Consider the following 23,155-nt stretch of genomic DNA (forward strand, 5'->3'; position numbering starts at 1 on the left):
AGGGATGACAAGCCTGTTTGCCAGGGCAACCGCACCATCTTACGTCCTCACCAGCAAAGAAACAACCACACACACACCAAGGATGACTTGTTTTGAGTTTCAAGGCTTGTTTAACATTTGACCGTATGGGTATGTTAGTATGTCAGCAAGCTAAAAATAGAAAAATCTTTCATATTATTAAGTTTTCTTCTCTTATGTTTTGTTTGTTTATTCTGTGGATGTGCGTGTATGTATGTGTGTGGGGACAAAGGCCATGGCATGTGGGTGAAGGTCAGAGGACAACTTACTAGAGTTGAATAAGAGTCGGAAGTGAAATCCAGATTTTCTGGATGCCTCACCCATTGAGCCATCTCTACTCATATTTTTGAAGTTTATTTTTATTTATGTCTATAGGAGAGAGATAGAGGAAAGAGAATTCTTGCCACGTGTATGTGTGGGTGCCAACAGAGACCAGAGAGGACACTGGGTTTCCTGAAGAACATTTACAAGCAGCTATGAGCCACCAGACACGGGTGCTAGGAAATGAAACTGGACGGGCCTCTGTGAGAGCGAGGAAGCATTCAACACTGACATCTCTCCATCCCAGAGCCATTCCTGTTTCACAGATGATTGTTGCATGGGAGTGTGATCTTCTCAGTATCAAGCGTCTAGCTCCTTTTCCTGTCATTAACAGGCCCAAGCTGATTTCCTCCTCTCACTTACCTTTTCCTTTTTGTCTTTCTTTCAGTCTTTTTCTTGCTTTTAATTAGATTAAGAAAACTTTCACAGGGCACCGTGGTGCATGCCTGTGATCCCAGCACTCAGGGAGGCAGAGACAGGAGGATCTCTGTGAGTTCAGAGGCACAAAGAGAACACAAAGAGAGTCCAGTCTACATAGAGAAACCCTGTCTTGAAGAACTATTTTTTAAAAAGAAAGAAAGAAAGCTTTCTATACTTACTTTTTATTTCCCTTAACTCTCTTTTCTGTTCATGAACATTGGTTTTCAGTTTTAATAGTCATGCACAACTGAATGGAAAATAAAGAGTTAGTGGACTAGAAGATCCGTCTAGTCTCAGGTTTCATTATGAGAAATGAGACTCTTAAAACAGCTCCTGACTGAGTTTTTGCGTTGCTGGTCAAGCGCTTTAAAATTCCCAGTAGCCTCTATTAGCACTGTTTTGTATGTTTGCAAGGCAGGTGCCTTCCAATTCATCCACCTCCTATTCATCGGCACCTATGCCTTCACCAGCCTGGAATCACTTTCTTCAGTGACTTTGATTGTTCTTTCATGAGGATAATAAAATTTCTCAGTCTTTATCTATAAAATACTTTTACCCCCCTCCTTAAGAAAAAGTTTACCTGGGACATTTTAGAATTCTAAGTTGACAGTATTTTTTTTTCCTAAGTCTAATTCACCTGAGTTCGTTTGGTCCCCCCTCCAGTTTCTCTGACTTTCTAAAATTCCTATTGATTGCCAATTAGACATGATCGTTCTATACCTTTGTGTGTGTGTGTGTGTGTGTGTGTGTGTTCACATTTTGTGTCTTTCTCTGAGTGACTAAACTTACATGACTTCCTGGCATCTATTTTCTACTTCACTTAGTCTCTCTTCAGCTGTGTTCAGCACACCACTTATCTTCACTTCAGTGGATGTAGCAACCTACTAAAGACCTAGTCAGAAAATCTTCAAGCATTTCTTCTCAACAATATCTTTCTGTTACCCTCTGTTTTACATTCCTCCTTTGGCTTGTTCCTCAGTTTAGTCATACTTATTAAAATTCCTTCTGATTGCCATATTCTTGGAGTGAGTTCTCCACTTTGTTGTCTTCTGACTTTTCCTTCATTGATTAACTTCCTGTGTTTCTAACATTTCAGGGATGTTTCTAGACTTTTTTTTTTAATTTAAAATTTTCTGGGAATTTAATACATGACTACTCCATTTACATGGTCTCCGCTCCTCCCTGTTTCCCTCCAACTCCTCCCATGTTTTCTGGAATCCCTCTCAAATTCTTGACTGCTTTTCCTATAATTACTGTTGGTTTATACATACACATTAAAAACCCTACTGAACCATTTAGTGTTGGCCATATGTAAGAGGTTTGGGGCCTTCCTACAAGGGTGCTATACATTGTGGATCCTGGCTGTAAACTTGCTTTGTATTTTTTTCAGGACTCTTGAATTCTATGGGTCTCAGGTGAACTTTTCACATCAATTTCTGAATTGTGGGGTTCCCATACAGGAAGCCTGAAGATTCACAAGTGCATGAGGAACCGACTTTGTGACTGAAATTCTTGCAGAAGTTTCTGCTCCCGTCTGAGCCTGGGACAGACAACAAGGTTACACCCTAATCTCTGAGCCCTCTGAGGACCTCTTTTTTTTTTTTTTTTTTTATGGAAGCTCATTTGCCACTGACTGCCTTACATGGCATGAAGGGCACATCTCCTGAGCCCATACTGGTATTCCATTGATGTTAATACAGCGGCTCGGACCCCTAAGTCCTAGTCCAGTTTCACTGTGAGCCTCTTCACCTCCTAAGCTTTCTGAAGAAACCCCTGCTACTTCCCATCAGCCCACTCACCTGCCTTCTCTTTGAACGTGATGCTGTGCTTCACCCACAGTGGACAGAGGAGCACACCCACAGGCTTCAGTATGGCTTCCTAGAAGCTCCCTGGCCCTATTTCTGCACCTAGAAAGTCACTATAGAATACATTTTAAGCCTGAAACTGTTTTACTGCTCAAATTTCTAGAACAGAAGTTGTACACTTGCAGTCTTGGGATGGGCCCAACCCACAGATGTGTTTTATTTGGCCTGGACACTTTTGGCACATAATGTTTTTCTTTTTCTTTTCTTTTTTTTTTTTTTTTTTTTTTAATCTCTTTTTTGTCGCCAACTTTTTTAAAATTTATTATTTTTTTTTTATTTTTTTTTTTTTTTTTTTTTTTTTTAAATCTCACTTTGGAAGCCAACTCTTGAAAAATTCAGAAATTTCACATAACAATTTTTTTTTTTTTTTTTTTTTTAAAGACAGGGCCTTCCTCTACCTTGAACTTGGGGAAATTCGCCTGCCTCTGCCTCCTTCGAGGCGGGATTACAGGCATGTGTCACTATACCTGGAACCTAGTTTGTTTTTGTTTGCTTTAGAATGGAAAGACCTGGATGTGGAATTGTGGACCCATCTACTGCCTGGCTGAACCCCACTGGTGTGGGGAGCACCTCATCCTCCCGTCAGGCTCAGGTCCATTGTTACCTCACACGCTCACCCAGCCTGTTTACACTGCCCCTAAGCTTACTGCATTTTGCTATCCAGACACAGAATTAACTGTTTCAAGATTTCAAATGGTCTAGCTGACTGGAAGACCCATGAGGGCAAGAACTGTGGCTGGCTTCTTCGTTGCTCTGTTCTTGATGCCTGCACAGTGCCTCCAGGGTGGCAGTATTCAATATTTTTGTATTTTGAATGAATGAATTAACAAATAGACAAGCCATTCTAAAAATAAACAACCCAATAGTCCAAACAGTTCTGTGGCGGAAACCTCTCCAAAAGGTTGGCAGCAGCGAAGCCCTTAATGTTCACATCCTGAGACTCATCCTGTCTTAAGTAATCACAGGCAGAGATGTAGCAAGTGGAAGTCTGTTATTCATATCCCATATGGTTTTCAACAAGTCTCTTAATTTTCCTCTGCTGCCAATTCTCCTTTGGAGAATGGCAAAAATACTTCTCCATTCGAGGGACAAGCACCAAGACATCCCATGTTGTCTGGACAAGCTGTGCTATGTGGACACGTGACCGAGCATTGAACGGGCCGGTTTCATGTGGCCAAGTCAGCATGGGAAAATCTTAAGTGCACCTGGAAACAGACCGGGGTGTAATTTCCAGAGATGGCTTATTGAATGACAGCTTCCCCTTCGGTCCAGTGAGAAATTTAATTTGCCGAGGCCTCAACACAGGAAGCATTTGCCGATTAAAAATATGTCTAAACAGATGTTCTGCTTAGCCTGGAAGAGGGATCTTAATGCAACTGTCATTATTGGATTTTCTTGGATTACTACTATCTGGAACCAGAGTCCAAATAGGAGGATGTAATTATTTATTATGGCCAAGAGCTCTGCATTTCAAGAGGAGCTCGGGGGCATCTGAAAGGATTTAACACACTGGGGTTGAAATAGGGTGGGGGGGGGATACAGGCCATTTAAATTCCCCTTCCGAAAGAGTGAAGCAGCCATTACTATTCAGTATTTCATTTCCAGCTGAAGGTGCAGCCATGCCATAAACAGAAACGCGACTGATCCAACTCCTCAAGGAAAGAGCTGCAATTTTCACATTAGACAAGTGGCAACTCATACAACAGAAGTAAACTCTCCCCCCAACGGGGAATGGCCAGAATCACATTTTGATGCCCATTCCTCAAAGACTCAAAAGCAGTTCCTTGCTGAAAAGGGAGCTGTAAATCATCCTATGCAGTAGCTCTCAAACCTCGGTGCACCCTAAAAATACTGAGAAAGCTGTTAAAAACTACAGCTATCTATCCTTGCTCAGAAACTGTGACCCAACAGGCCTGGAGTCCAGGCACCTGCAGTTCTGAAAGCTCCTGTTGAGGCCAAAGCTCAGTGGAGTTTGGGAACCACTGATAAAGCTCAAAGACAGAGATTAAGAGTTTTAGGGGCAGTGAACTTAAGATAAATGCTCACGATAATTGCTGCCATTCACTCCCCATGAGGTTCTGCACAAACTTCCCCTCTGAGCCTGACTACTTCCTGAAGCACGCCTGTGGGACAAGCATGGGACCAAGCTGAGACTGCCAATCACTGGTGGTTAGGAAGAGCTGTTCAAGGAATTTGCAGTCAGAACAAGTTGAAATGGGAGCCTGAAGTTAGTCAGGCTCTGTGGTTATAGCTGGACACACAGACAATGACACTCAGGGGTTCATTCGGATAGGGATTGCCGTTTTGCAACAATCCGAGGAAGGAACGAGATCCCAGAGGTGAAGTAAAGGTAGGTTGTTCAAGCCTGTCCCTTCATTCTTCCCATTCCATCCCTCTAGGACACTGCTGGATGCCTGCCTCGGGGGCAGGGAGGGCACATCTTGTTTTTATTTGCACCGAAGATAAGAAACGACAACCTTGCAGCCTGCAGTCTTCCACAAATCCAGAATGATCCTTGGTTTTGGGTGCAAACAGCTCCCACTCTTCATTTCAGAACAAGGGCTTTGCAGCTTGGTCCCGAAAGGGAAAAGGACCACGTTCTTTTACGAATCTGGCTCTAGATATCAGACTCTACTCAGCTAGCCAAGTGTGCCCTTGCAGAGAGTATGCTGAGCTCTCAGCTCCCCGGAAGGGGAGCACTGGGAATGTTGAGTGCACAGTCTAGAAATCCAGCCCAAGGCTGTGGGCACAAATCCCCACTTTCAGGACTGAAGGCAGCCGCATAGTATCAGGAAACCAACCTCTGCTAAAACTAACCCAGAACCCCCCCCCCCCCCCCCAAATTTCCTTTCTGCTCAGGAAGTCTCATTCTGGGCTTGTAGAAAGAGGGAAGGCTGCAGTTAAAGAGAAATTTAAGGTTGGCATTTCATATCTTTAGTCCAAATAAAAACAAGATGTGCCCCCCCACCCACACCCAGGCAGGCATCCAAGAGTGTCCTAGAGGGATGGAATGGGAAGAAATAAAGGGACAGGCTTAACAACCTGCCTTTACCCTTGTGGTCTTGCTCCTTCCCTGGATTAAAGGCCTGCTTGTCTATTCTGTAGAGTGGAGAGCTGGACCTAGCCTCAACATTCATTGACCTCTTTGGACAAGTCAGGGTCATTCAAGGGGCAGCACTGTAGACCTAGCAGGCTTCAGAGGTGAGTGGAAAGGAAGGGGAAAGTGTTATCTTCATCCTGCTTAAAAAAAAAACAAAACAAAAAACTATTCAACATCTGCTCAGTGCTGATCCTGTATGCCGCCCAACTAGAGGCAGAATTTTAATGGGCTGCAGGAGGCTTATTCCTTCCTGTCCTCTGTGCAGCTGTGGAACAGCTGTGGGATCTCAGTCCAGGGGTAGATGATGCATTCTCCGTGCTGGTAAGTCATTCCTAGAGGGGAAGGAGGGGTGGAGAGAAGTGGAGGGGAGCTGGACCGGGTGGAGTGCACCTGCGACCCCAGAACTCAGGGAGGCCGAGGCGGGAAGATCTTGAGGTCGAGGCCAATCTAGACTACACACTGAGAACCTGTCTCCAAAACAAAACAAAATCTGGAAAGCTGAGCTAACACAGTTAAGCACATTTAACGTTTGCACTTTGTATGACTATTTCTAATTCTGTCCAAGCTTTAAATGAAGAGTTAGAATAAGTCAACATCATGGCTACTAAAAGGCTGAGCTGGGATTCAAACCCAAGTGTCTCCGACTCTGATCACTTAATTGATTGGGTGATTTTTATGCCCCCCCCCCCAAACTAGTAAATACAAATACCCTGATACTATCTATTGCTGAAAACATGAGAAGTAATGATAGCCCCACATGGACCAGCAAGTGCCCTGGTCTCTGTGAACCCATACCAATGTTAACGCTCGGTGGAATCCACTCCCCTCTCCTTGAACTTGGACATTTGACTTGAGTTAAATGTGGCAGAAGTAGTATTACTATGGTTCTGGTCCAGGCCCCAAATGGACAGTTCTCCCATGCTTTCCCCCTTCTGAGAAGCCAGCCACCTTGCTGTAGACTTGGACCATGGGAGGAGAGAGAGTAACTAAGCTGCTCTGATCCATCTAGCCCAAGCTAGCTGCCAGAATGCAGTCAAGTGAGTGATCCCAGCTGACATCAGGGGAAGAGCCACTGCACTGAGCCCAGTCACTCTACAGAATCAAGAAATGTCATCGTATGAAGTTAAGTTCAAGGATGGGTTTTATGTAACAGTAAATCACATAAATATGGAAGAGAAAATTCAACACGGCACGTGTGCCATTTCGGTGTTATGACAAACCCTCTCCAGCTGTTTCCCCACACTCTGTGATCCATCTTTTCCACCATGTGCTTGTCTGCAACCAAATAAAGTGTCCCTGAGTTTTCCTGAAGCCTGAGAAGTGAAAGCCACCATATACTGGCAACATTGAACATGGAGTAATCAAAAAGGTACTGACCTGAAAGTGTCATCCCTACAGGCTAGTTTTCATGATGCTGTGAAGTGCTAGGCATGTTACCAGGGGAGAAAAGTAATCCATAGTCTTCCTCAGCCAGATAAGAACCTTGTTAGCTACAACAATTACCATCAAGACATGCCCACTAACAACAGCAGCATGAATGTTATGGGAGTAACCGGCCACTTTTTGCTTGGATCTAAGGCCGGCTCCACGAGTAGGAACCCATACCTGGCACTGTGACTGGGACCAAGAACCCGTGGTTAGAAAACACATCCTAAGGAAGAATCTGCTAACATAGTTCTGCTGAAAGGCCGTAGTATTAAAATAACTCCTAATGAGTTATTGCTTTATTCATAGATTAGCCTGCCTCTCAAGCCGAATCAGGGAAACTTCTTGCAGTTAACACAGAAACTCACTGCTGGTCAATGTGCTGAGCCGAAAAGACTTCTGAGTGCTCAGGCCTCAGTGGGATGTCTATAGCGCATTCCCTCTACCCTCAAGCCCCACCACAAAGTCCAGGGGGCATTGCGGAAGAGAGAACAGAACGGTTTGAAGAACCAGGCAGATGGATGACTGTAAGGAAACTGTTTTCTAGATACAACAGGGCAGAGGCATGTGTGAACTCACAGTGATTGTGACAGCAAGAATAAGACCTGCATGAGCTCAGGCAAGACAAAAATCCCACTGTGGGGTGGGGCACAGGGTCCCATTCATAGCCAAGAAGTTATTTGCATTTAATAGCTGCTGCAAGGGAGTCAGTTTTCTTTAAGGGTGTAACGATGACCTAGGGCAAGCCCCACACCCAAGAGTAACTAGTCAATACACTGCACTTAATAGGTTTGAGAGAGAAAAAGAAAGAGAGGGAGGGAGGGAAAGAGAGAGAGGGAGAGAGATAGAGGAGATTCTAAGGGGACTGTCTGTTCATGACCCCAGCCACAAGATGTCTAGCTGAAAACAAATGCAGGCTCTCCAAGCAGCATGATGGGGCAGGGGCAGGGGCAGGGGAGGGTGAAGAGTCTGCTTCTCTGTAAAAGAAGAAAACTTGAAGAAGGGGATCAGCAGCCCAATAGAAAAATAGAAAATAAGGGAAGGCTACAAAGAGGTGGACACCAATGTGCACAGCCAGATCACCAGCAAACACTGGAAAGATGCTCACAGCCGCCAGCAGCCAGAGAAAGACACAAACTAAGTCACAATAAGTTATTGCTTATTGGTTAAAAATACCTGGTACTAGTAAGGCTCTGGGGAAAGGGATAACCCTGTAAGTTACTATGGAAACATGGATTGTTATTCCTGTAGACACTCAATATTGCAACATCTATTAAAAACATGCTAAGTGGGGCTGGAGAGATGGTTCAGCGGTTAAGAATACTGCTATTGCAATGGACTTGTGTTTGTTTGCTTCCACCCAGGTCACATCAGGCCACTTACGATCATCCACAGTTCTGGTCTACATAGCCCTTTACCCCTGCCCCAGATCTGCTGTCTTGCCTTGTGGACCCTCCCCTTCTCTGAGACATGTAGTCCCCCAAGTCTTGTCATCTCTCTTCTTAGCTCCAGAGGATCCAACACTCTCTTTTGCTCTCCAAGGGCACCTACCCATAGTTACACACCCACACAGAGACACGCAGAAATACACATAGTTTGAAAAAAGTCTTTAAAATCATGCTAAGTAAATAAAGGCATGTGTTCAAGGATGTTTGTTGCAGGCATGATTCACAGAAAAAGCCAGAAATGGAGTGAAGGCTGACAATAAGGGAGCAATTCGATAAACACTAAGAAGACTTTGCAACTACTCATAGGAATAAATTAATCACAACTACATTGGATGAGTATCCCACAAATCAGTGACAAAGCATGATGCATTAAAATGTGCATAAAATGCAAGCCTCAAGCCTATGTTTTACAAAATAATGGCAAAACTTATGCATGCATGCATGCTGATGTGCATGTTTATATATACATATCCTCATGGGTTCATATGCCAAGATAAATGAATGCAGGAAAACATGTAGGGAAGTGAAGAAATAGCATTATCGGGGAAGAAGAGAAAGGTGATTGCAGGGGTTCGGGGGAGGTAGCCAAAATAAGGGGAAAAGGGCAATGCTAAAGAATAGTACATGGTGATATCAGGCCATTTGTACAGTTTTGTGAATGCATATGAGGTCTTAAATATTTACATATGTATAATGAAATGATATTAAACCAAAATCACAAATTGTAACAAATACTGATTTCTATTTCATCCCTACAGAGGCATTCTTAAAACATAGGATTCTAGCATTTAAAAATTACTCCTTTGCTCTCCAGTCAGCTCCAGCTCTTCCCTAAACAGGAAACGCTTCTTCAAGATTAAGATATATCCAGACACCATCAGAAGCTCTTAGGACTGCTGGTCCATGAACCTCTGAACCTTCACAGGTAGAGAGGCCAAGCAGTCCTTTGTCTCCTTCATCCCTCCCTGGGCAGCAAAGGACTCTAGTCTACAATGGTCAATCACCCCTATCCCAGATCTACTCTCCTTTCTTGCCTCATGGACCCTCCCATTCTCTGAAACACAGAGTTCCTTGAATCTTGTCAACCCTCTTCTCAGGCCTTTAACTTACACACAAACTACCAGAGAAAAAAGCCAAATCTAGAAGGCAGAGTTCTCCAGCAGTTTCCAACCAACAGACCCTGCCTTTCAACCAGCAAGACAGTTTCCCATACCCAATTCCCACCCACCCCTAGAGAGACAGCTTTCCATAGCCAATCCCCACAGCAAGGCAGCTTTTTATACCCCATCTCCCCCACCCCCAATGCAGCCTCCCCCACTTCCACCAAACGGAACACTTCCCTGTGCCCACTGCTTGGCCAGGCACACGCCCAGCCAGCTGCTGACACAGAGGTTCCAGGGTTCAGAAAAGACACCCAAAGCTGGGTTTGGGGCGTGATGGTACCAACTGATAGGTACAAGGAGTGATGATAAAGGTCTGAACAAGATGCAGAAGGTCACGCCACATTGTCGGTACCTAACACCACTAGACAGTACATTTTGAAATGGTTAAAGTGCTTGATTTAGGTTGTTTATCAAGTTTTGCCACAGTTTGAAAGCAAAATGAAATGAAAGGTCCCCAGAGGCCTGGTGGGGCCTCACATACATTACCCTTTCTTGCTGCTTGGATGCTGGTATTGGAGGCTGGAGCATTTGGCCACCTTGCAGATGGCTCCTCAAGCCCACCTGAAGGAGCACAAAAAAAAAAAAAAAAAAAAAAAAAAGAGGGTTAAGGACACACGTTTCAGCAGTGCTGAGAGAGCAAACCCTGCCGCTGGGTGACAATCAAAGCAGCAAGGATTTGGCCAACTATCTAAGGTTTATTGGGTCAACAAATGCTTGTTTTATTTTAATAACCACTGATAAGTTAGTAAGACTACCATCTTCCTTTGTCAGTCAAGGATGCTCAGAATGGAATTCATAGAGTCCATGGGGAGTCCCAGGTCAGTTCCTTATCCGGGAGAAGATGAGCGAATTCACAGAGGAGTTTGGAATCAGGTGCATGCAGGTGGAGCACAGCATGGCCACTGAACTCCAGATGGAACTCTCGCTTCACTGTTCTGGGCTTTCTTCCTCTCTGTGTTCTGGTTTCCCCACAGAGAGACTCTTCTACAGAAAACTGCCGAATTTTCTCTATAAACTGGACTCTGTACAGCAAGGGCAGTGAGGATCAAATGTGTTCGTGGGGAGCCATGTCTAGCCACCCCGTCAGCATTCACCTCACACAGAAGATGTGAATCCCCAAGTCCTAACTGGCATGTGCTGACAGGAAAAATGGAGCTTCTTGTGGGAGAGCGAGAGGGTCATCAATGGATGCTGGGTAGGGAACCAGGAGATGCAGTCAGTGACCATGAAACCATACCAAAGCCTCCAAAGAAGAAGCTACTGATCAACAGGAAGGCATTTCTTGCATTAGTTGAGAAACCTGAAGCCTGCGAAGCAACCTTCCCTAGCCCCTCTGCCCCCATCAGAACACTCCGGGCTAGGTGCAGTATAACCTCACCTTACAGAAACGAAGGCTGAGGTGCATGCTAACCAGCCCAGGGCGGCCTGCCTCAGCACATGGCCTCCTGGTCAAAAACCTAACCTGTGCCGCCACTGCCTGATAAAGGCTTACATTGGCACCACACTGCCTAACGGGTAGCCTGTATCCAGGTCCACACCAATGACGGCAGCGTGTGGCCCTTCACCAACTCCTGAGTGGCAGGCTGCCTCATCCACCGCTGTGACTCAGGCAGGGCTGTAGAGAAAGGACCCCAACACCAGAAGGAGACAGGAGACTCCCTGCATCCTGCCTGGCTGGCCAGCTCGGAATGTGTTCACACAGCCCCTGCAGCTGCCTGGGTCTGCGCTGCCAGCTCCCGGCCCTCGGGTATTCCAGTTGCGATATCATTTCCTCTCCGGCTAAAGGTCAGGGGAAATCCTGACGGTATGAAGCCGTGCTGCAGCACAGGAATGTGCCATCTGCAGTGAGAGGGGGGCGGGTCTCCGCCAGACTCCGGTTCCAGCTCAGCCTCCGCCCCAGAGGCTGCGCAACTGCTGCCGAGAACCTGGGCGTTAGCATCCTCCGTCTGTCAAATGGGCTGCTGCGGGGACCAAATGAGGTAATGGGTTTATTTAGGTATGTGTTCATTCAGGAACTATGCATCCGACACCTGCTATGTGCCAGATTCTGTTACTACTGCTGGGGAGGTGACCTCAGGAAATTATATTCTGATGGAGGGGGAAAAGGAGCAAACAGAAGTAGAGGATTTAAGCTGGCTGCTGGTGGTTAACTATGACAGGAAGAAAAAGGCAGATTCTAGGGCGTCATGTCACGTAGGAAAGAAGAGCAGAAGTCTGAAAAGAGGCAGCGCCTATAGATATCTGACAAAGAGCATTCCAAAGGGTGGAAAAAGCAGGTGCAAAGGCCCTGGGGTGGGCATGTGCTCAGCAGCAGTGAGCTGGGTATGCCAGGAATGGAATGAAAAGGACAGAGAGTGGCAGCGTGGCTGTCAGACCAAGTAGTGACCAGCTGCAAGACCAGCTAGTATGGGGCCCTGTAGGCATTCTCTGGACTTCATCTTTTATTTTGAGCATCCTACATAGGATTCAGGAGACATGCAACTGCATCTGCTTTTTGCATAGCAGGAGCTGTTAACATTGGACACAAGGGAGACATGAGAGCTGAGGTGTAAACTAAGCATCTACAGCAGTGGGGTCCCAGCGTAGATACCAGCCCCTTTCATCCAGTTCGGCTTCCCAAAAGTGAAGCGAGGACAGGAACAGGAAGAAAGATCTGTAAGTTATGTCCGGACACAGCCCTGGTTCAGATGAGCTAGAGGTTATGATGGAGGCATTTGGGGCGGCGGTAGAGGCTGGGGCTGTGGTGAAGGCTGAGCCTGATGGCAGTAGCCAGATGACACTGGGTTCTACAGCAGGTAGAGGAGTCAGGTAGGGCTCTCTGGTTCCTTTGGCTCTCTGATGCTGGGGACAGGGATGGGTAAAAAGCTTTAGAGTTGGGAGAAACACATAGGTGGATATGTCTGAAAGAATCCATGCTAACTGAAACGCCAGTGATGGTGGCAGCCACAAACTAAGGAGACATCCTCCAGCTCCTTGTATGCTTTGTGTGTGTGTATATATATATATATATATATTTGTTTGTTTGTTTTTGTGTTCTTTGTTTTTGTTGTTGTTGTTTGAGACAGGATTTCTCTGTGTAGCCCTAGCTGTTCTTGAACTCACCCTGTAGACGAGGCTGGCCTTGAACTCAGAGACCTGCCTCTGCCTCCCAAGTGCTGGGATTTAAAGACATACTCCATCACTGCCCAGCTGACCTCGTGTGATATTCTTAACAACACACCCCTTTCCTTCCAATCTCACTAAGAGCTGAAGATGCCATGTCAGGGTTAGACCCAACAGAACTCCAGAAAAAGCTGTGTCACCCTGAAATGAAGAAAACAGTTCCTTGACAGGTAGGGCTGCAGCTGTAAGTGCTGGAGAGGAAGAAAGACAGGAGCTGGGCCGCTGACTCAGTCAGTAAGGTGTTTCTCTTGCAAGCACCAGGAACTGAGTTTACCCCAGGATCCATGTGAGAAAGCGTGATGGCAAGCTAACCCTGCACTGAGGAAGCTGAGGTGGGCAATCCCGGAGGCTCACTGGACGGCCAGTCTAACCTACTTGGCAAGCTCCAAGCATGTGAGAGAGACTCTGTCTCAAAGGACAAAAAAAGGACAGTGTCTGAGGAACCCCACCTCAGCTTGTTCTCTGGCCTCCATATGCATATGAACACACATGAACATGTCTACACACATATACAAATAAGCAAACCAAAAACAGAAGCAAGCTGATGCAGACTCAGGGCAAGTAGGTCCAGTTATACTATCGGGTATATTCTTCCTAAGGAATTGACTGCAAGACAAAAAAGGAGTGTGTATGTGTGGGTATGTGTGTATGTGTGTACATATACATACACACATGTACATACATATGCACAGGTATGTATACACATACACATACACATACACACAAATATATCTCATTCACACATTTGGCCGTTGTTTGATTACCTCTTCAGTGTAACAATATGCAAAGCCTTGTAAATTTCATTAGTCACAGGGGTTTATTCAAACTGTCTCGTTTGCATAAGAAACCCAGGCTTACAGCTGGTCTCTGGGAAAGAAAGCCCTCCAGGCCTTGAAAAGAGAGCTTGGCCTGTCCAAACTCTCTCTGAAACACAGCGGAGGTCAACGGCCCGTGATGCATGGGGCCAGACTGAAATGTCTCTAACCAGCATCTGCAATTCAATCCCACAGTTTCCTTTATGGAGCAATTCACTGAATTCCAAGTTGTTCTTTTTTCTAATTCACCATATAATTCACCTCCCAAGTTCAATTAAGAAGCAATCTGTTAGCAACTTCAGGAGCAAGCTGCTTTTCTTTGGGAAAGTCCAATTTTCTTCCGCTCTCCACAAAAAGTACCTTAATTACATGCATCATACTAGACACTGATGTACACACAACGCCCTTTCACCATAATTAATGAAATATCAGCGATACACATCCAGGCAGGAAGAAACAGGCTCCTTCAAACCCCAAGGTGGTGCTGCCTTGTTTCATAAATCAATATTGCCCATTTGAATAATAGTGACGATGAATATTCATTAATATGGAAATGCATAAACAAAACTTTAATTATTCCTTCTAGCCTTCATTCTTAAAGCATAACATTACTTGATCCCTAGTTTTCTTAAACACAATAGCTACTGTTCTTAACTGTAGATTATTTTAGGGTGCCCCTTTAGATAATTATAGTAGAAAATGCCTTTGATTTACTTGAAGCAAAAGAAGGAATTAAAAAAAAAGCACAAGATCCTAGAAAGCAGTTTACCAGCAGCCCATTCACTTCAGAAAATCTTGTTGGGCACCTGCCTTGGGCAGCACAGGGTGCAGGCTCCTGCCCGCATGGCCTGCCTTCATGGTGTCTGAGTTCTAATGGATTATCGGAAACAATGAGCTCACTTTGGGGAGGGATTACACACTTTGAAAAAAGAGTAGCTGAATTTTATGAAAGATGGTAGGTGGCATGTGAGCCGAGACTTAAGTGAAGAGAGGGGACACCTATGTGCAAACAATAACAAAGACCCCAAACTTCAAGCCAAAGTCCTGAGAAGGACATAGGAACAGTGGCTGGAACTGGGGTTCAGTGCCAACCTGTCAGGGATAACACTGACACTGGGCTAACGCTGGGGACACCTCGCCGTCTTGTCCAATGGTCCATTAACACACAGCAGTCCTCCAGAGAAGTGATGCTATGTCCATTTTGCCTAAGAGAAAATTGAGGTTTGTAATACACGAACCAGTAATTGGATTTGCATTCCCATTCCAAGGTTGGCTTGTCGGAGTCCAGAAACCATACCTGACTGCATACCCTCACCCTCACCAGGATATATGTGCCTAAGCCATGCCCCAGACAAGGCCCAGTGGGCATACAACTCCATTGAAAACTAGCAAAACACAACTGCTGCACTGAAGCTTTAAGTACACATCAGGGAAAAAAAGGCAAAGCCCCTTTAAAAGGCTGATCCAAGAACAAACAAGGCGATCACTATGGTGATCAATGTGTGATCTTGAGCAATCCCATGCCAAGTAGCTTTCAAATTCCAAATGCTACAGAAGGGAAAGGGAAAATGAGTTAAAAGATCATTGCCAGATTTTGTTAATGAAATGATTTAATCCTGGCAAGGGAATAATGACAGGAATTCTGCTACAGTTCCGGTAGAAGAGGAACATAAACCGGTAGCTTTTTGTAAGTTTATTAAGACAAGTCAAGGCCTTCTGAAACAGGCTATGGTATGTCTTCAAGGTGTCTGCGCTGAGGAATGAATAGTCAGGAGGACAAGGGTTGTTCATCTCAACCTTAAAAATAGATCGTAGCATCTATTGAGGAGTGCCATCCATTCTGTTTTCTGGCTGTAGCATCTCCCGAGTTCATGAAACAACAAATAAAGCAGGAGAGAGCTGCATAATTCAAACAGCATCTGGTCCTGACCAAATTATGTAATCAGTGGAGACACAGAAGAAAACTTTACCTGATTTAAATGTTAATTTAAATGGTTCCGATTTTCATAGGGGAGTGCTAAGACAAATTACAATACAGTAGAACAATCTGTAACCTTTTAAACTAGTTCAGATATTTCCTGAATGGAAAAATATCATCATGTAAGATAAAAATGTGAAATGAAAACACAAACAACAGGTTAGGAAATAATGCCCAGTATAATAATTCAGATAGAATCCAGCATGATCCCACAGACTCGTAAAAAGCCCAGCCATGACTGGAAAAGGCCTCAGTGACCATTGTGGAAGTCTCTGTTTGGTGATTTTGAAACGAGCTTTATGTTCTTAAATGCTTTTTATAACTTTCAAATTTTAACCCCTATGTTGTTTTTATAATAGAAAAATAGTCATTTTTAAAGAACTCCATTGCTTTCTGGCAAGGAAGGAACGTAGTTGTGTTTATGCAGATGGGAAAGGTGTAGGCCACCTTCTACTCCCTCCCCCACCCCACTCTTCTCTCTCATCACTGGAGGAAACAAGGAGTCCACACCTCGGCAGGAAGGCATCTCATGGGTGGGATCCAGAGAAAACCCAGCAGCACTCTCTAAGGATTGTCAAGACCCAACCCTCTTTTCTAAGTTCATAGGCACACTTTGATGAAACCTAGAATTTGTTCCAGTACCTACGCAGAGCATCATGGGAGTCTATTTTTGAGACAGGACATCACTCTGTAGCCCAGGATTAAATGGAATGCACTACATAGCCCAGGCTGGTCTCAACCTTGTGGGTGATTCTGATCTTCCTTCCACAGCCCCCTAAGTGTTGGGATCCCAGGCCAGAATCACTGCCTGTTGGTGGCCTTTTACTCTGGAGGACTATCGAATCATGCCATTGTGAGCCCTCCTTTTCCAAGGACTACCAGGCCACATAGCCATTTTGGTTGGTATTGAGCCTCCGTTCATCTTGGATGGCATAGCTGTATGCTTCTCTTACCTGATTGGTGGATGAGTTAACACAGACCCTTTGCTTAGGCTTGCTTCACACTCTCAGCTTTCCCCTGCCCTTTGTCTTATACCCACCCTGGCCATGCCTTCTTGGCTGTGCCCACTATCCTATGCTGTGTAAAAACTACCCTTCTTTGCAGGGTTGTTGTCTAAATTAAGAGAGATAATGTACACACTGCGCAGAATGACAACTGGCACACAGCCAGCACTCGCTGAATGGGCTTCTATAACTTTCAATGGGGTGCTAAGGACAAACCCAGGGCTTTGTACATACTAGGCAAATGCTCTAGCGTCAAGCTACTATGACTATGACAAAACCATCATCGGTATCATTGACTCTCAAACTCTTCTTGAAAGCTGAAGGAGCAGAACTGGATGGAACAGCCAGCTACAGAGGTAGGACATTTCATACTCGAAGCATCTCAAGGCAAGATAAAAGCTCAGGTTCTCCTGAAGACAGTTAACAAAGTCAAGTCAGACTAAGAAACTCTTGCTGGTGCTGCGATCATTGAAACAAAGGCCTCTTCCTGTAACTGGCACAGTATCTAAAGCCGCTCCGGATGGTGCTTGTCTATAACAGTAGCTAGGGAGATAATAGATAACAAAAGCAAAAGGTAGACCTTAAGAAAAGACCCCAGAGGCCAAGTTCTGTGTAGGCATCCTGTTACCCCTGAAAAAATGGCACCAAGTGGCCAAGATTCCCTATGCAGTTCTCAAACTGTAGGCTAGCACTCAGAGAGGTAGCATCTGTGTCTGTTGGGCACTTTGCTAGGTACTATAGTCCTACGTGTGTTTTCTCATTTGCTTCTTGGCACAGTCGTATGAGGTAGGTGCTATTGCTGGCTTTCGCTTAACTGAAAACTGAGATTTCAAACACCTCAGCATTGCCTGCAGACACAGCTCAGGTCAAGAGGCAAGCCCAGGGGCAGCCCTAGTCCCTCCTGCATTTCCTGGTGGTTTTTGTACTCTAAGGCTAGGGATGCCAATCTTGACCACACATAGCCAATGCCTCAATGAAAGAGATAGGAAAATCCCCGCCCCCTGGGCAGCTAGAAGGTAAACAGGTCCTGTTCACAGCAAGTGCTCTTTGAGTTTATCTCAGGGTGGGAGCTGGAGGGTCAGGAGAGCCTTGTATGCTGTGAGATATGAGATCCCCAAGCGATAGAGCCAGGACACCAAAGAAGGGGAAGCTGGAAAAGGGAGGCAGGAAGAAGAAAAGCAGAACAGATGGAACCTGACACTCAAGAGAAGTTGTCCACTATAGGTTACGCTCTGTCTCCCTGGGGGACCCTACCGGAGGCTGCCTCAGGACAAGCGCAGAGCTCTCAGCCTCCAAACCAGGGATCAAACTAGGCAACCACGAAGACTGAAAAGGTCACTCCTCAGGAATAGAGAATGGTTCCCTCTGGTTCCCTCTTCACTCACACCTCCAGAGCCGCACAGGACACCCCCACCATGGCCAGGAGCCACTGCTTGCTTTGATTCAAGCCAGCTGAAGTGATTGGCCAGCTCCTGTGGTGTAGGAGACACAGCTGTGGAGCAGACATAATCCAGAGTTAGGAAGAAGAGGAAGAGCAACCTGGGGAAGGAACTCTGGTTACCAACCTGGAAGTCCAGGGTGGGGGTGGGGTAGGGGTGGGGGTATGAGTTCCTAGGAATGTCACTGGAAGGCAAGAAGGGGTTTAAGTGCCGGGAAGGGAGGGTCTGGCAGGATAGGATGCAGAGGTGAAGTAGAATGTCAAGTTTCATAGCACAGCAATCGGCCTGAGTGATCTTTGGCAGGCACTTAATCTCTCTGAGCCTGTTCTCTCATTCACAGAATGGTTATAACAGGATCTAACATCTTACATGTCAGTAGCACGTAGGACACTATGTGCGATGTGGCCTCACTGTCATCCTTCAGGTTGCCTTGGGAGACCTCAACTTCTTTTTCTTGATGGTCCTCAGGCCAGGCAAGACCTTGCTGGGACCACATTCTCTGTCTCCTCCAGATGTGGCTTTCCGCAGGCTGCCCGGTATGCAAAGATAGAATGTTAGCCTCATGCTTGAGGTGAGACTTGTTTCACTGAGATGGAGCAAAGCAAATGAGAGGGACGACAGGACAGAGGAAGTGTGTCCACTCTCCCCCACAGAAGTGACTGTTAAGTCTGGGTTCTGCGAAGCCCCAGGGGCAAACTGCTACTCCTTTATGGTCCTTTGCTGGGGAGATCTTCTTCATATTGACTTCCAGAACCTTCTGAGAATTGTTTATGAAGAAGGAGTGGCTGGGGTGACAGCAATGGGGAGATCAGTCCCAAGGACCTTGTGACTGACAGGAAAACAGGAAGAGAGCAGCAGGAACCATAGTGCACTGAGAATGTACAAGGATAAAGCAGGCTATCGTGGGAAATGTGTGGGCATCTGCAGGCTTCTTGAGAAGGGCTCGTTGAGCCTGAGGCAAAGGCAGGTTGAAATGGAAAGAGGAAAGAAGGGATTCAGACCATCCAGGCATTGCTATGGAGTAAAGTAGTCTTAGACCTCCCTGAGTCTGATCCCACCCACCTATCCAACTTACCTCCCCATCCTCCTCCCCACCTGCCAGCTATCCACCCTGAACAGTGTGCGTCCTGGGCTGTTCAGTCTTTCTGTCTAGTTCCCTCCTCCATAAGTTTGTTTGGGCTTGTGACATCTTCCCCACTGCACCCCAAACAAAGCCCTCCAGGGGCCCCTCAGCCTCTTTCAAGAAGCCATGCCCCTCCTCTGTGCTTTAGCCACACCTCTCTCATGGCACTATACTCACTTGCCATTCAACAAGCTTCTACAGTACCTCACGCACATAAGTAGGTGGGGATGCACTCCTACAAATGAGCATGTGGAGGTCAGAGAACTGGCATCAAGTGTCTTCCTCTATCCCTCTCTGCCTTGTTGCCTTGAAACACGATCTCTCCCTGAACCAGAACTTAACATTTGTCCAGGCTGGCTGACCAGCAAGCTCTCAGAATCTCCCTGTCTCCACATAATAAGCCTTTTATGTGGGTACTGGGGATTAAAACCCAGGTCCTCATGCTTGCAAATTAAGTGTTCCTGCCCACCGACTGTCCTCTTCCCTGGCCTATGTTCTGTGAATCATTCCTTACAATGAGGTCCACTCCTTAAGGACGAAGAGAACAGCTTGGACATCTCCAACCACATGGTGGCTGCAGCAAATGCTCAACCTGCCTGTCCATGGGTTAGCAGGCTGGCTCAGTGGGCAAGAGCGCTTATTGCTCTTGCAGAGGACCAAGGTTCCGTCCCCAGCACCCATGTCAAGTAGCTCCCAACCACCTGTACCTCCTGTTCCAGAGCATCAAATGCCCTGGCCTCTGTGGGTGCCTTCATACACACGGGCACATACACAGACATGCAGGCACATGCATATACCTACCTAAAAAGAAACCATACACATACACAAACATATAAACACACAAGTGTGTCCAGCCCAAGTGGACTGAATCGGAATGAACCCTATGTCCATCCCGACACTGCATTACCACCCCCCCCCCCCCCCAGGCAGGAAAGCGAGTCTCGGAGAGGCGCAGCCCCTGGCCTGCAGCCGCCGGCTGCTGCTTGGAGAGCTGAGAGGTGCTGATCTCAGCCCTTGCCTCGTTGCTCCTGGTGGTCCTGCAGGAGCAGAGGGGGAGGTGCCTGTAGTTAGGTGCTGTTTGCGCTTCAGAAAGAAGATCAATCAATCCGCATGATTTGCAGTGATGTTCCTCACAGTGGCTGTGAGCACTAAGCTGGTGAAGTGAGCCCTGAGTCCAGTTCCTAGGGAAGTGAAAAGTTTCGTGCACAGCATGGCACCGCCAGCTACATATAACACAGCATGAAGTATAGTGTGTGCTATACTGCTTTGAGTTTCCATCCACTGATGGGTATAGGCGCCTTATTTACCATCTAGTACGCATTCATCAGCCCAGACTCCTCAGCTAGTAATAGTGTAACCTAGGCCTCAGTGCCACTCCCGGGTTTCTCTACAAGGCCCAGCGCAACCTTCTCGGGGTTGGGAGATGCAGGCAACACTTCAGTACCATGACTGGGCATCACACTAAAGGGCAAAATCACCAGCAAGAAGCACAGAAGCTCCAAATGAACTAAAAGCAATACATGGCAAACAGCCACCCACCCTGCGGGAGCTGACCCAAGGGAGGCCCCCAGGGAACAGGAGCCAATCAGGAAATACAAGAACACAAAAGCCCCCCCCCCAAAGAAAGGAAGAGCCCTCTCCTGAGAGCTGGAGGTGCTCAGGGCCATGTGGTGGGAACTGGGAACAGGCCAGACAGACACCTTCTCAACAGAGGCTGCAGGAGTGTGAACAGGCATTGCTCAAACTGCCCTGCACGGCCGCCTTGTAAAGGGAAACGGTAACAGATGGTGCTATACTGCTCACGTGCACAGGTCAACTAGAGTGATGAGCAAAGAGGCCACTAGGGAATATATCCAACAAGTAAAGGTTCCCTGAGAGGCCAGTCCCTGGGCAGTGCCCAGTCCTGTGCTGTAACATCTATACTGTCCGCTTTGGAGAGAAGACAGATCTATAATGCATGCTTAAATAACGAAATAGAAAATGTTTCTGTGTGGACAAAGTCCAAACAAATATATCTCTAAGCCAACTTGTATAGTGGCTGGGGTTGAATTCTGAACTGAACCCTGAGCTTGAACTTGGAGGAGTAGAAAAACTGCCAAGACATGGGGACTAGGACTTTCTCATTGCGCAGCTAGAGTTATGCTGTGCTCTTTGCAGAGATGCCCAGTATCACAGGTTCAAGACCATCCTGGACTATATGTGCACATGTGCACAAGAGATGGAGAGATAGACAGAGACAGACAGACAGACAGAGAAAGCATGCACGAGAGAGACAGGCAGATACACACAGAGAGACAGACAGACAGAGACAGAAAGTAAGCAAGAGAGAGACAGACACATACAGTGAGACAGTAAGAGAGAGAGAAACAGACAGAGACAGAAATACAGAGAGAGACATTGGAAGACAGAGGTTACCATAAGTGATGCTGTGGGTATTGGCATGTCAGCGAAATGTTGCAGAGATATTAATACTCACCATCCCATGGATTCACTGGAACAAGAAGAGCCTAGTCTGATGCCACAACCCCTTTAGGCAAAATACTGGATGTGTCCCCTCCACCTGCCCTTTCTGTGTCCCTAGTGCCAGCTTAGGAGGTAGCATGCTGTGTTACAAGCAGGTGCCCAAGACTGAATATTCAACAGAAGGAAGAAAAGGGGCCCCAGAATGAAGACCTTCTCTCAGGCTGCCAGGTAATAGCTGAAGTTCTAGGAACCTACCTCAAGGAAGAAAAAAGAAGGGACCTTGACCAGCATTAGGGGACTTGCATTAAGGGCTATGACTGTGCCTCTTCCTTGCTGGCTCAGTGTGTAGGCTCAAGTGACTAAAGCCAGGGACCAGGCAGGTGACGCGTGAGGGTGTCAAGAGAAGATTCGGAAGTGAGGGGGACTTGTAGCCACTCAGTGAGAACCTGCTCCTGCTCGGCTCAGTTGCTGTTACGCAACCCACGGATTGTGGCCGCGTGGACTCTGGACCAGTGTGACTGGATCTTCCAGCTCTTCAAAACAAGCCAGTGTTTTGGTTTTTTTTTTTTTTTTATGAGAAATCTGATTTTTAAATGTTGGCAGTAAATTTTAAAAATGTAAGCACTACAAAACAAACAACACACATCTGCAGACCAGATTTGGTTGGGGAGTGCTGACAGCTTGGGACCTCTGGGATGGAGGGTGGAGGCGACAGTCACGCCTGTAGGCAACGTTAATGGCAGGTCAGAAGCGAGGCCCTGGGCTGTAGTCGCTGAGGTCTGGGAGTGGAAAGGTGTTTAGAGAGCACAGAGGTAGAGAGCAAGGGGCATGGAAGCAAAGTCCGGCTCTTTCCTCAGTATTTGTAGACAAATAAGTGTCATTAAAGGGGACCAGAGAGGCAAGATGACCACAGCAGAGTGTGGTTATCTGCTACCTTCTCTCTGGATCCCCTTGGGAACTACAGAAATGATGACACACCAACCTTGGTATAAACAAGTCCTATAAGTACCACAGCTTGGTCCAGGCCATCCATTACATCAACCTCGAGCAGGCAGGCTAAAACCCTCATCCCAAACTCACGCGAGCAGACCTGCCTGCCACCCAAAGCAATGTCCTAGCTCCCTCAGTCTTGGGCTTAATTCCTATCCCTTTGTGGGAAGCAGTCTGGGCTTTCTTTGGCCCTTCTGTCTGGCCCATTGGTGTAGTTTTCATAAGCTCCCAACCTTTGGGAGCCCTCTGGGCAGTCTTTACAAGGTGCCATTTCGGATGCAATTTAAACAGATTGTTTTGAAGTTCCATGAAGCATCAGATGAAGGAGAACCAACGATGCTGTGGTGGTTCAGGCTGCTCCAGGAGCAGCAGGAGCCGCATGGACAGTCCTTACAGCATTCAAGCGGTTTACCAAAGAGAC

At 46.4% G+C, this 23,155-nt stretch overlaps 1 protein-coding gene across 1 annotated transcript in view; it reads right to left on the reverse strand.

Annotated features, from left to right (window-relative positions):
• Tll2 (tolloid like 2) overlaps positions 1–23,155 on the reverse strand; it is a 108,003-nt gene that overhangs the window by 49,575 nt on the left and 35,273 nt on the right. The window contains exon 3 of the mRNA XM_055591659.1: positions 10,247–10,321. Within this exon, the coding sequence (XP_055447634.1) occupies positions 10,247–10,321 (75 nt within the window). The remainder of the gene's footprint in view (positions 1–10,246; positions 10,322–23,155) is intronic.

This window comes from Psammomys obesus, unplaced genomic scaffold (assembly GCF_907164565.1).
Source record: "Psammomys obesus unplaced genomic scaffold, mPsaObe1.curated_primary_1811, whole genome shotgun sequence".
In the NCBI taxonomy this organism is placed as follows: Eukaryota; Metazoa; Chordata; class Mammalia; order Rodentia; family Muridae; genus Psammomys; species Psammomys obesus.